Source organism: Colias eurytheme, chromosome 10 (genome assembly GCF_061535395.1).
Source record: "Colias eurytheme isolate Ceu_HAF_F1 chromosome 10, ilColEury1 Martin Lab GWU primary, whole genome shotgun sequence".
Classification (NCBI taxonomy): domain Eukaryota; kingdom Metazoa; phylum Arthropoda; class Insecta; order Lepidoptera; family Pieridae; genus Colias; species Colias eurytheme.
In genome coordinates, this window is record NC_142989.1 from 11,979,245 (window position 1) to 11,994,022 (window position 14,778).

General features: G+C 35.0%; 1 protein-coding gene across 3 annotated transcripts; it reads left to right on the forward strand.

Annotated features, from left to right (window-relative positions):
- Positions 1-3,674: 3,674 nt before the first annotated feature.
- zfh1 (Zn finger homeodomain 1) lies at positions 3,675-14,778 on the forward strand. 3 transcript variants are annotated; one of them, XM_090106177.1, is made up of 4 exons: positions 3,675-3,798; positions 11,477-11,664; positions 11,973-14,004; positions 14,223-14,778. In XM_090106177.1, the coding sequence occupies exons 1-4, from the start codon at positions 3,708-3,710 to the stop codon at positions 14,414-14,416; spliced, it is 2,505 nt and encodes an 834-aa protein (XP_089962303.1). In that variant the 5' UTR covers positions 3,675-3,707; the 3' UTR covers positions 14,417-14,778. The 3 variants fall into 3 exon arrangements, with proteins under 3 accessions (XP_089962303.1, XP_089962302.1, XP_089962301.1); XM_090106176.1 differs by having other exon boundaries at positions 3,678-3,966; XM_090106175.1 differs by lacking the exon at positions 3,675-3,798 and adding an exon at positions 3,822-3,966 and having other exon boundaries at positions 11,477-11,646.

Here is a 14,778-nt window from a genome sequence, read left to right on the forward strand (position 1 = left end):
GGCACGATCTGATCCCATACTATGCTTTCGCTTGTGTTATGGAAACCATGGCTGATAAACATACATATATATAATTTTTAAATAAATACTTATATAGATAATTAACACCCAGACACAGGGCAAACATAAAACATCCATGTTCATCACACAAATATTTGCTCCGGGTGGGAATCGAACCCACGACCTCTGGCTCAGAAGGCAGGGCCACGACCAACCAAGCCAACCGGTCAGTCAATAATATCTACATTTTAAAATTGTCTCCATAATAACTTGTATCAATATTCATTTTGTTAATGTTTTGTTTTGTTTCCAGCGAGTTTCTCACGAACACATCTGGTAGAGTCAGCCATTAAAATAACAAGCAGGTAACATTTACTGTCTACCGATAAATTGTACCTTTATTGTTTTATTCTTATTAAAAATATTAATAAATAACTTATAATGTGTAGAGATAAAAAAATATATGTTTAAAATTAAGATTTGGTTACTTACAAGATTTAATAGGTAAATCTCTTTTGATGTAGTTAGGTAGGTACCTACCTAATAATTTACGATTTAAGCACATTAATTGTTTTTTTATCTAACACTGCACATTTAATTATAAATAACAGACGTATCTATTAATCCTTAACTTTGTAATGATGATAGTTTACGAAATCAGCAAAAATAATTGCATACATTTTATAATTCTTTCATTAGAATCATCAACAAGGCTGACGTCACCTTAAAAGCTCTACATTAAACCTCTAAAGAGGTATTATTATTAAAATATACGAAATAACACATGCTCTGCGTGTGGCATCCCTTGTTTTTACAATCTACCCTCAAATGTTGTTTTAACCCGCCAATGATCATGCCAAGTTAAATTCTGATTTATTCCAGATCTGAATGAATGTTACATTTAAATTATTGGGCATGGAATAATTAGGTCGTTGAATACTACTTTTGGAGTTTATTTAATACTAGCTGCGCTCCGCGGTTTCACCTGCGTGGCTCCGCTCCTGTTGGTCTTAGCGTGATGATATTATAGCCTTCCTCGATGAATGGGCTATTTAACACCAAAAGAATTTTTCAAATCCAACGAGTAGTTCCTGATATTAGCGCGTTCAAACAAACAAACTCTACAGCTTTATAATATTAGTATAGATTTTACCTAGTACATATTTGAAAAAGCTCCAAACTAATTAAAGCTTGAAATGATTATATCTAATTATTAATTATTCAACATATTGAACCAACTGAAACCAGCGGCTTCGGCTATATTCTCTTCACTAATAATATATTTAGATATACTTACACAAAAGTAGGTGAGGTATACATATTATTATTACATATTTGTAGGAATTGTAGGAATTGTTTCAATCTTCCAGTGGATAGAGGGGTGGAGAGTGGTGGAGTCCATACCTTAAATATTTTGCCCTGAAAAACACGTAAAAAGTTTTGTAATACATTACGTAGGTACTATGTACATGCATAACATTAAGACACACAAGTATCACAACCTTAACAGGCAATGTATGCAAACGCAACTTCATAACACAATATTGTAATTAAATCCGCTGCAAGCGCTTACACTTCAGCTTTGAAGCACTTGAAGCGCTGCAGTGTACCTATACCTAGCTGAAGGTAATTTATGATCTCATTGTTTTACTTGTCCCTGTGAAATCTATACAATTTAAATACTTTTGTTAAATAAGGTAACATGTGTTACGTTAGTGAAAAAGCCTCAGGACATTAAAAAGAAGTGATTTAGTACCTACCTCCCGTGATATAGCGCTCACTCGGTTGGAAATAACTTTTTTTTCTTATTATGAAGAAGTAAGTACCAGAAACTTATTAAAACTATGTACATTCATTTTAAATGAACAGGTAACTAAAGAAGCTCATTTCCAAATATGTATATCAATGCTCATTAATTACAAAAATAGGTCACCTTAACCCTTTAATTGAATTCGTCCGTTTTAAAGGACATAGTATTTACACACATGCTGGCGCTGTTACAGTAGACCTAGGCATTACCAATCGGTATATTGTGTAAAATTTTAAAATAATTATACCAACTACAGTTTATGCTTCCTATTTGAATATGCATCGCTTCATAATATCGCTTTCAATATCGACATAAATAATTAAAAATAACACTTTTAAACTAAAAATTACAATATATGCAGTAATACAATTTACTTATAACACTATTGTCCCAAAATTACCTTAACATTTTATGATTTCATCAAAACCAATGTCCAAAAACAAATTGCAAGATTTACAAGTATTTAAAACAATGTTTTTGATACAGGATCTCTTAAACGGCTAAACAATAACTTCTCAACACGTGCCTTACACGTGCAAACTAACCATCTTTACAATATTTGCAGTATTGTCTTTACTTCAACCGACGCGGACGTCCCAAAAAGGTATGAATTTCGAGCCAGATGTTAGGTTACCGCTGTCTGCGTCTGTTATATTTATGGTGTTACAGGTGCTTTGAAGACATATTATTACCTATAAGAGAGAGAGGTAGGTACAACTCATTCATTTCGATGTACGATGATAAACTTAGGTACATACCTATAGGTAGATAATTATGTAGTAAAAGAAAGAATTTCCAAAATTTTTAACAATCTATTTATAATTATGTACTATGCTATTCATATGTTTTCATTGAAGTAGATATTTCAATAAACAATGTAAATGATTAACAATTCTAAAAGAGGAAGTCCGTAAATAAATAGGTACGATATCAATAATTTAAAATACAATAACTACTTACCTATTAGATTATCATTTTTATCTATCTCTCAATCTACAAATCTAAATTTATATGACAATACTCACACAAAATAATAGTACTCATAGTATTTTTTGTTAAAACATAAACAAATAACAAACCATATTTTCATCAAATAAACTGAATTATACGTAAAGCATTCCGATAAGAAAGCTCTCAGTACAGCTAGCGCCATCCAGTGGCAGAAAGCGGAACTAATCATCTACGCGCCACCTCCCTACTGCGACGCAATTGCAACACACGGCTATAAAAAGCTCTTATCGGAATACATGTAAATATTATTCAGAAATTTACATAGCTACGCAATACACATATGTTTTTGTTAATCGTGGAAAATATAAACATTAAAAATTCTAAACTCGATGTAGAGTCTACTAATGTCAGAAAACGCAACAACATTTTATTAGAAATAAATAATGCATGTAAGTATAATAGTTATAAAAACACTTGTAATCGCAGTCAACGCGTTAGAAAAAGACAGGTAGAATAAGGTGGAGCGTCGTAAAGTAACACCTTGATAAAACAGCTTTTGTCAGTGTGTGGGAGATTCTTACGTTCGCGAATATTTGAACGGCAATTTAATTCAACGCGATGAAAAATCGAAAAAGTAAGCTTAATCCAAATTTATTTATAAATACATCGAACACTGTGAATTGATATAAATTTCCTTTAAATACCTAATAGGTGAGACAAACACAGCAAAACCTCATTAGGTATCATTGTATTTTCCTTAACCGTGGCTAAAAAGTGTAAAAACCGCGATAGTACGTGTCGAGAGGAGGTGACGGTGGAGCGGTCATCACGGGCACTAATTAAGTGGGGGTGGGGGTCGCGGGGCGGCGGGCAGGGCGGGCCGGAGGCGGGCCGGCTCATTCCGCCGCGCGCCGCGACGCCGGCCACACGTGTAGCGCGCGGGGCCATGGTCGCGAGAACCGATGAGATGTTCGGCTGCTATGGTGACAGCTACTCGTATCGCCTGTGGAGCCTGGCCAACGTTTGGGGCTGCCGCTGTGAGTAATTAGCCCGCGAGTGTGGTGAAACGTGCTAGATGAAAGTGCATAGCCCGTATATGGGAGTTGGCGGTTGGTACGAATGCTTTGCGGCCGGTTGGCTTGCGGACATGAGGAGTAAGCAGGTCCCGACTTCCACTACATCGGCCAGGCGGCTTGCTGCCTTAAGTAAGCTTCTTTTCCTTTTATTTTTGTTTGCAACTTTTTTATTATTATTTTTTGTTAACGTTCAAATTTTGTTCATTTTCATCCCAATTTTATTATTTTACTTGATTTCTATTTCTTTTATTATTACCTTGGCAAATAGTAAATAATATCAATTTAAAAAAATCTCTGCATTTTTTCATAAAATGTTCGACTTTAATTTTTGCGAGAGCGCTAGAGTCCATCACAATTATTTAACTGAAACTGACTGAACCATAAAATCCCAAAATACACATAAAGTTTCGTCTAAAACAATGAGAGCGAAACAGGTGAAAATGATATCACCTCAGTGGCATTAAAAATAAAACTTGAAACGTGTTCATTAGAAATAACCGTGTTCCCTCGCTCCCTTGGGATATAATTTATCCACTTGAGAATCGGGAACAGGTATACACAGACTTAAAAGAAAGTTTCGTTTGCCGAGGGGAACCCCGCTCTCTTTCAACGTCTTAAATCGTAAATGATTATGTTGTTTTAATTCATTTGCTTTTTTCTTTTACTTTCACTGTATTCTTCCGCCGCCTGTCTGAGTGGATGAAATAGGGACGTTTGATATGTTTTACCAAACTTCTATGAGAATAAATTAGTGATCGTCGTCTGAACATAATTTAATGGTTGTGTTCTGAAAATATCTTTGCTATTGTTCTTTTTGTGAATAGTGTCGATACGATTACAATTGTTTGATCTAATGTAATATTAAGGATTTATGAAAATTTCGTTCGTAGCTTCCTAAAAATTATGTTTGTCTGAAAAACTAATCTCTATTTTTTATCTGCTCGTATTACTGAGTAACAGAGTGCACATTTCGTTAAATTAATGAGGATGTTACATATTTGTTATGTTTTCCTTTTATAAAATAAGGAGATAAATATGACTGTAATAATTCAAAGACGAATTAAAAAATTGTGAATAAAAAGAAAACATAGAGTCGTGACGTGAATAGTGAAAAAGATTATAATTTTTGTTTTTTTTTCATATTTTTCAGTGTAAATGTTTTTGTGTAAATTAAATGTGATGTTGTAAATGTATAAATTAAGCTCTTGTGAGCTTTAAAAGCTCGCAAGACATAGATAGAGGCATCTCATTATTTATGTAGATTAGGTTTGAGACAAACATTATTTTGTACGTGATAAACTAAACACTAACGATGTTCAATTGGTGTTGATTTCGGCATACTTTATTCAATTACATTGTGTGTCGCAGATAGATAATTACACATATAAATACCATTGACCCAAACACATATCAAAGTCGCATTACCAGACTCAAGTTTTAACATAGATAAACACGTCATTTACCTGAATATATTAGTATTATTGACATTCCTGTATCTAGTGCAAATAACAGATTCCTATGTCTAATCACTTGTTTGAAGAGACACAAATGAACAGGCTCATTAACGAGTGATTATCGCGTGTAAACAATCTTTGGGATAACTGCCGATCTCAATCGTGTGACTCACTTTCATATTGCCTCCCTTCAGTTCGTGATTCACGGATTTCATATTTTAATTTGTTTTGTAACTTGTGCGTTGTAGTGTGTATTTATTTTGTCTAAATTTTAAAATCAATTTCTATTATGAAAATATGTATCTATTTACGTTTATAGTATAGTAGTGGTGTATTGACTTTTGTACTCCTTGTTTTAATTATTGTTAACATTTAACTTTTATCATGAAATAGGTAGGAGGACATTTTAAATATATTTGTATCTATGTAAATATCATTACATCTATTCATTGTATGAGATAATAAGATTTTTTTAATTTCGTATAAAATGTATGTTAGTTAGTGCATAAGTTATGCGACTGAAACCTTTGCGTCTATAAAGGGTTGCTAACACTTGCCTTTTCTATGATTGAAAAACTTGAATCTTCTTTAAATTCAACATACAATACCTAATTAGTGATGTAGAGTTTTGAAACGTTTTAAAGCTTTTTCTTTTTATATCCAAACATATTCTGTCATTATAAATTGATATAATATAATATTGATTTTGTTATACATGTATGTACGATAATAATAAAAAAAAATTTATGCGTGTACTAAAGTACACACGTAAGAAGTGAAACTTCTTTATGACCTTAAAAATGTCACGAGTATGGCGTAACGCAAAAATGTCACGCGTACGGCGTAACGCAAAAATGTCACGCGTATGGCGTAACGCAAAAATATTACACTAAATTTTTGTCCAACCCTGATAAAGAAGTTTCACTTCAATAAAGTTCCTACTGATTGATGATGATGATTGATGCGAAATAAAATAGTCGTAAAATCGTAGTTTCATGAAAACATGAAAATAATTTTTAGCAATTAATTACTTAAATTTAGCAATCTCCAAATTTGACAGAATTATATGTGATTTTTTTTATTATTTTCCAACTAAAATTTGACTTCAGGAACAAACATAATAATAGCTAAAGCTAATTTTCGTTTGGATAAATTATATCCAAAGATAAATCGAATGTGAGATAGATATTGACAGAACAACAAATTAGAAGCCAGACCACCTTGACGATTTCCTCGAATATAACTTCGCTGCGCAATGCAATAATATACATTTAGTTTAATAGTTTTATTACCTACATAAACATGTGAATCACGTATAAAAATACACTTGACCGCACAAGGTATGCGAAACAAGGAAAATAAGTTAAACGAAAGTGATAGACAACGACTCGGCCGCATTTCAATTGAACGAATCAATTTAGGAATAATTCTTTCAACGTGTAGTCACAATTGAGACGGCGCAGGAGTTTCGTGTGCCCTCCCGTAGCGCACAGGTGCGACCAATCAACGCGCGGTATTCCGACTTCGGTTACAACTCGTTATCTACACCGGTATTGTATGCTGTGCATTGTTTTTGTAGTTCAATAGGAAGCGTGTGTCGCTTGTGTGTGTTATCAACGGTTATACAGCAGATTAGAGGCTCGTGCTCGTTTCCACCTACAGATAGGTAGCTGATAACAAGTATGTTGCTCTGACTGTGGAGGCGTTGTATGAATAATGCGTTTCGTTCAAGAACCATCTGTACAATCACTTTGTATTTATTATTTGGCATTTTTAACGGTATACGTACTTTAAGAAACTTATCCCACATTGTACCTACGAATTAATATCACACTTTATTACACCTACTATAATATGAATTTCAAAATTCATTTACAACCATAATCAATATTTTGTATAACACACGTACCAACAATGTATCGTGTAACGATTTAATTACACAAGAATGAATGACTCCAGTGTTCGTTTTAACAAACAGCGCAATATCTCCGCGTCTCGGTGTTTAACTCGCGCCGCACAGCTAGCGCCATCTGTTGGCGAGTAGTGGAACTAAATAATTTTATTAATGTACCTCATTAACGGTACCTTTTAATAATGTGTATTGAAATATTTTTTTGGATTAACTAATTGAAAAATGTTTAGTTTAAAACAAAAAATATTTTGGTATAATATTGAAAAAAAATATTCTGTTCATTTTATTGCCGAATGGATGTTGTTAAATAAATTTTAATATAATTCAGTATTCTAATCGTCTATTTTGCTATGAAATCTTGATTTTCCGTAAAAATTTCAGTTATTATTTATAAAAATATACAGTCCAATAAAACTCCAAAACAACACACTCACACTCACAGCAACATACAACGCTTGAACCGAGCGTCGATAATACAATCGTTTTGAGGTAATAACGAGCAGACAAACACGCCGGGATAATTATTATAGCAGTAAATTGGACGGTATTGGATAACAAGGGCTTAGTTACCGGCAGAATGGCCGGTGCACGGTTTACGAGGCCGTAATTTCTAAAATTCAATACCGTTTGGTGTTGCTACAAAACCTGCTGTAAGGGACGCTGCACATTGCGTGTGTTATCTACGTAGGTAGTAGGTATTTTACTTTTTTAGTAAAAACTAAAAACTGTAAATTGAAAATATTTTACGCATTTTTTACTCTTTTTATTTTTACATTTATCACCTTGAAGAAACACAGGTTTTACATTAATTTTTCTCTACATTACTACTACAGGAGTTCATACTAAATTCAGCATTACGCGTAGTAACCACGATAATATCTACCTATCTTAAAACCAATATTTTAGGAATTAAATAGATATATAGCCATTAGCCAATAGCCATGTAGGTAGAGAAAATTTAACATTATAATATGTACTAGCGGTCCGCCCCGGCTTCGCCCGTGGTACATATTTCGCAATAAAAAGTGGCCTATGTCCTTGCTCGGGTATCAAAATATCTCTATACCAAATTTCATGCAAATTGGTTCAGTAGTTAAGGCGTGATTGAGTAACAGACAGACAGAGTAACTTTCGCATTTATAATATTAGTATGGATGTGCTATTTATTAAATAGGTTTGAAGTTGGTGCCGAACATTAAGCACTTAGTATTAAGCCCGTGCACCGACATCAAACCTTTTTAATAAAATATAGCACATATAAATAATATGTAGTAAATAATAATGTCAAATCTTTTTTATTTCTTACTTTTCCGTTTTTGAAGTCGGTTGTTTTTAACGTAGTTATTTTTATTAGTGAATATTAAGCTTTCCGTGCGATTAGAGCTTTTTATGAAAATTAAGCTCTCCGTGTGATTAGAGCTTCTTGTGAAAATTAAGCTCTCCGTGCGATTAGAGATTTTTGTGAAAATTAAGCTCTCCGTGCGATTAGAGCTTTTTGTGAAAATTAAGCTTTCCGTTCAATTAGAGCTTTTAATGAAAATTAAGCTCTCCGTGCGATTATAGCTTTTTTTTAAATTAAGCCTCCGTGCGATTAGAGCTTTTTGTGAAAATTAATCTCTCCATGCGATTAGAGCTTTTTGTGAAAATTAAGCTCTCCGTGCGATTAGAGCTTTTTGTGAAAATTAAACTCTCCGTGCGATTAGAGCTTTTTGTGAAAATTAAGTTCTCCGTGCGATTAGAGCTTTTTTGTGAAAATTTAGCTTTCCGTGTGAATAGAGCTTTTTGTGAAAATTAAGCTCTCCATGCGATTAGAGCTTTTTGTGAAAATTAAGCTCTCCTTGCGATTAGAGCTTTTTTTGAAAATTAAGCTTTCCGTGCGATTAGTTTTTTGTGAGAATTAAGCTTTCCGTGCGATTAGTTTTTGTGAAAATTAAGCTCTACGTGGGATGAGAGCTTTTTGTGAAAATTAAGCTCTCCGTGCGATGAGTTTTTTGTGAAAATAAAGCTCTCCATGCGATTAGAGCTTTTTGTGAAAATTAAGCTCTCCTTGCGATTAGAGCTTTTTGTGAAAATTAAGCTTTCCGTGCGATAAGAGCTTTTTGTGAAAATTTAGCTCTCCGTGCGATTAGAGCTTTTTTGTGAAAATTAAGCTTTCCGTGCGAATAGAGCTTTTTGTGAAAATTAAGCTCTCCATGGGATTAGAGCTTTTTGTGAAAATTTAGCTCTCCGTGCGATTAGAGCTTTTTGTGCAAATTAAGCTTTCCGTGCGATATGAGCTTTTTGTGAAAATTAAGCTCTCCATGCGATTAGAGCTTTTTGTGAAAATTAAGCTCTCCGTGCGATTAGAGCTTTTTGTGAAAATAAAGCTCTCGGTGCGATGAGAGTTTTTTGTGAAAATTAAGCTCTCCGTGCGATTAGAGCTTTTTTGTGAAAATTTAGCTTTCCGTTCGATTAGAGCCTTTAATGAAAATTAAGCTCTCCATGCGATTTTATGCGGTTATCAATTCGGCCGGTATATTTTTTTTTTATGTATGTACACCGATTACTCCGAGGTTTCTGAACCGATTTACGTGATTCTTTTTTTGTTCGATGCGGGATGGCGTCGAATTGGATTTTTTTTTCGGATAGGCCCAGTAGTTTTTATTTTATGAGCATTTTTGTCTGTACTCGATGACTAAGTTGATATGTAGCAAGTCTTTGATTCACTTCCCGGTAACCGATTGAGCTGAAATTTTGTATACGTATGTAAATTTGATAGCGATGAAACATTATCATGACATGAAGCTGATTTGATGATGGAATCGGAAGGTGGCCATAGGAACTCAGTAATATATTGACTCAACTTTATCAAGTTTGGGCTCGTTTGATTCGTGTTAAAAAATACACTAAAAAGTAATAAATAAAAATAACTGCGTTAAAAACAACCGACTTCAAAAACGGAAAAGTAAGAAATAAAAAAGATTTGATATTATTATTAACTACTACTTGATATTATTGTACATATATTTCGCAATAAAAAGTGGCCTATGTCCTTTCTCGGGTATCAAAATATCTCTATACCAAATTTCATGCAAATTGGATCAGTAGTTTAGGCGTGATTGAGTAACAGACAGACAGAGTTACTTTCGCATTTATAATATTAGTATGGATTAGATATTATAACAATTAAAAGACAAGATAAATTAATTTATGTCTCAAATTAATCTAGCTTGGTTACCTAATTTCCTCGTATATTAGGTATTCGTCATGGTAATAAATGTATTCCTTATACCTACTGGTATATATTTAGTTTAGGTATGAGATAGAAACACGAAAAATATTGAACCTTTAACAACATGAACTTTTTTATAAATATAACTAGCAGTTATCAGTCAATACAAACTTTAATCCCCTATTTTACCCGTGGAATTTATCTAAATCCTTTCTTAGCGGATGCCTACGTTCTAACATCTGCCTGCATGCCAAATTTCAACCCGATCCGTTCAGTGGTTTGGGCTGTGAGTTGATAGATCACTAATTCACTATGTCAGTCAGTCACCTTCGAGTTATATATATATTTAGATTAGGACTTAAGTATGTATTTCTATATTAGGTATATTATAAACAATTTACCTAGTGCGGTTAATTAACGCCATAAACACCTATACATTTGCCACGCTAATTAGCACATCGTTATTATATTATATACTGTATGAATATTGAATAATAATTAATATAAAATATGTTATATGCTCTCGATACCGAATAACCGCCAACGTACCTATGCAACTTTGTACCATTTATGTATAAGGAAAAATACTGCTGTATAAATAAACATGTTTTTTTCTGTGTAACCTGTTGTTTTTAAGTTTTAACCTTTAGGGATTAGAACTCGTGTGTAAATTTTACAACTCTATGGTATACCTACCTTGAATTTTTTGAAGAATAACCTATTTTAAACCAGAGTTGACAGAAAACATGGGTATAATTTCAAGCAGTTCTATAAACCTTATAACTTATAAGTTATAAGCAAAGACAACATATCATTTTCACCTAATTAAATAGTGAACTAATTGAAATATGTACATGCATGATAAGTTTCACAAAAAATAGACAAGTGATGGTAAGCACAGACGTCCATGAAGCAATTATAGCCAATTTTTGAGAGAACAGATCTCTACAAATAATCCTTATCACCGAAATGGGCAGTGCAACAATATTTGACACTGATCTACCTCCCAATAGCTAGTTAGGTACACACAATTCAATTCTACAGCAGCTACATTTATTCCAGTCCGTCCACTGGCGAGTGGGGGTTCGGACGGCAAGCCGGAGGAGGAAGACGACCGGGGCTCCTCCCCGCTGGGCCCCGGCGGCCCGTTCAGCTGCAGCCAGTGCCGCGGCGCCTACCCCACGCGGGAGCAGCTCGAGAAGCATGAGACGCTGCACTCCCCGAGCACTCAGGTGGATACCGTCCAATATGTCAGTGTACATTGTTTCACTAAGAATGTAAAGCGATAGGTTGTTAGACAATTTTGCATTAAGTTAAATAACTGTATTGTCTAGTTTTTTAATATGAGCCTAAATTTAAATTGGAAACCCATAAGCCGTGGTTATTGTGTTGTGTTGGCTTATATATATAATACTTTAGGTACTGTACAAAGCTGTAACAATTAATTGTCAATAGTTGAACTATTTATTTAAGAGTTAGGTATTGCATTTATGAATTCTTTTTGTAAACATATTTTAAATATAATCAGGTTATATAACAATTTTTTTCTTGTTTGCAGACTTGCAAGATATGCCACAAGAGCTTCGCGAATGTGTACCGACTGCAGAGGCATATGATAAGTCACGACGAGAGCGCCAGCCTGCGGAAATACAAGTGCAACGACTGCGATAAAGCATTTAAATTTAAACATCACCTTAAAGAACATTTAAGGATACACAGCGGAGAAAAACCCTTCGAATGTGCGAACTGCGGAAAGAAGTTCTCCCACTCAGGGTCTTATTCATCGCATATGACTTCTAAGAAGTGTCTCGTAATGAATCTTAAGATGGGCAGAATTAAACCGACCAATCCTGCCCTCAACCCCGACCGAAGTCCTTCGAGAAAGCGAGCGAATGCGATGGTCGCTTCTCAACTAAATAATAACCTTACACCGAACGGTAATTCATTTTTACCGATATTACCGAAATACAATGAGGCCGCTGCATTCTTTGCGTCCATGTCCTCACAAGAGGCGAATTATCACCGCCCACCTTTAGGACAACCGGGACTTAATCCTTTCTATATGCCTCCTGGAATGCCCATGAGCCCAGAGAGTGGCATGGCTCCATATAGTTTCCCCGCTTCCTTAAGTCAGTTATTCCAACAACTAGCTTCTCAGCAATATCAACAAAGGAAGATAGAGAGCCCTAATCTTAAACAAATGAATCAATCCCACGGTGATCCTGAGGATTTAATCGAAGAAGTAACCGAAGAAGATGATAAAAGATCAGAAGGTAGTGCAGAACTCGTTATGGATATAGAGGATGAAGAATCTGTATCCGTTAAAAAAGAACAAACTTTAGATAATGATTTAAGACCACCTTCCCATGATTACGAATCCGTCCCATTAAATAACAACGGCCCTGATGTCGACAATAATCATGCAGGTTTTAATTATATATTAGAATCAGTGAGTGCTCCTGTTAACACACATTTTTTCAGAACTAATATGAAAAAATTATCACCCGTTTCCGGGAATACCTGTCCAAGTATAGAATCACCACCAACGCCTCATGTGATCATAAAGAATGAACCTGAAGATACTCACAGGTGTGTGAAGTGCAATTTGACATTTAATACCAAAAATGATTTATGGAAACACAAACAATTTCTATGTGAAAGAGTGTTCCGCAAACATGAGAGTTTAGCCGCACAAGTTGCAGAGACAGTAGCATTGAATAGGCTAGAAGCTGAAATGCGAACGTCCATACAGAGCGGTGTTAGTGCTAGCGAAGATGAAGACTTTGGAAAAGAAGATCGTGACGATAAATCTCTACATGATAACGATAGAAAAATCAGAGTGCGAACTGCTTTGACTGAAGAACAACAGGCTGTGTTGAAGAAACACTATGCTGACAATCCCCGGCCAAACAGGGAAGAGTTTAAGAAAATCGCTCAGCAAATTGGTCTCGATAACAGGGTTGTTCAAGTATGGTTTCAAAACAACCGTGCGCGAGTACGGCGTATGTCAAATGTGATAACCGTGTCGGACCAACCGCTCGACTTGTCTACAAAAAAGTCAAACGTCTCAGTGACATCTAGTCCGTCGCCTTCGCCTTGCAGCATTTCAGTGACACATTCCGATTCCGAAGAAGCGGTGAATTTAAGTCAAAAATCTTCGCGAAGTACGACACCGTACCGCAAGAACTACGTGAACACTTATCCACATTCCAATTGCTCTTCTTCTTCCCTCACCGACTTTCGACTATCGCCATCTCCCGGTGAGACTCAGAAACGGACTCTCACGAAGATGGCAGTTAATCCTTTAATACCTATGGATAAGCTACTGCAATACAATGACTTAGCCAATGGGTTACTGAATATGCACACGCCAGATAGTAGGCAAGCATCTAGCCCTCTATACGATCGCTCGGTTTGGAGCGATGAAGTTAAACACCAACCCGAATTCGATGACGACGCAATTGTACTTAAGAAGAGCAAGTTGAAAGGAAACGATATTAAGGAAGGCGAGGGACAATTTGTATGCGACCAATGTGACAAGACTTTTGTGAAACAAAGCTCCCTGGCGAGGCATAAATATGAACATTCAGGTAAATATTATAACTATGTCTTATGTTTAATATCAAGATTCATTGATAAATAATAAGTAAATAAATTTTAACAAAATCGCTACTGTGATTATAGCATCCGAATTACTTTCTTTAGAGACAATAATTTCGTTCATTTTGTTGTAAATATAATGTTAATAATCACCACACGCCCTTCTCTAAATGTAAACAATACATAAGGAAATGATTTTGTCCACCAGGTCAACGACCCTACAAATGCTTGGAGTGCCCCAAGGCGTTCAAGCACAAGCACCATCTGACGGAACACAAGCGACTCCACACCGGAGAGAAGCCCTTCCAATGCTGCAAGTGTCTCAAGAAGTTCTCACACTCCGGGTCCTACAGCCAACACATGAACCACAGATTTGCTATTTGCAAGCCTTATAGGGACTAAAAACCCGACTTTCACTGCTAGTATAGCCTTGGGATGTTATAAAACAATTGCTACGAACAAAAATGTTAAATAGTCATTATCTTAGCTAGTTATTCACTCTTGACAATATAAATGTTTATTAATTAAATCCCATTTTAGTGACACATTCCGATGATTGTTAGCTAAAAGTTGACTACGTAGTCGATACCAAAGACGTCGATCGCAAACCAAAGAATAAAGAAGTGCCATAGACAATCGATGTAGTTTTTTAAGATTTAAGTTACTGGTGTAGATAATAAAAAGATAATGAAGTATTTGTCGCTCGGTATTTATATATTCGGATGTAATTTTACACATTGCTCAACGTCATAATATTTTTTTAA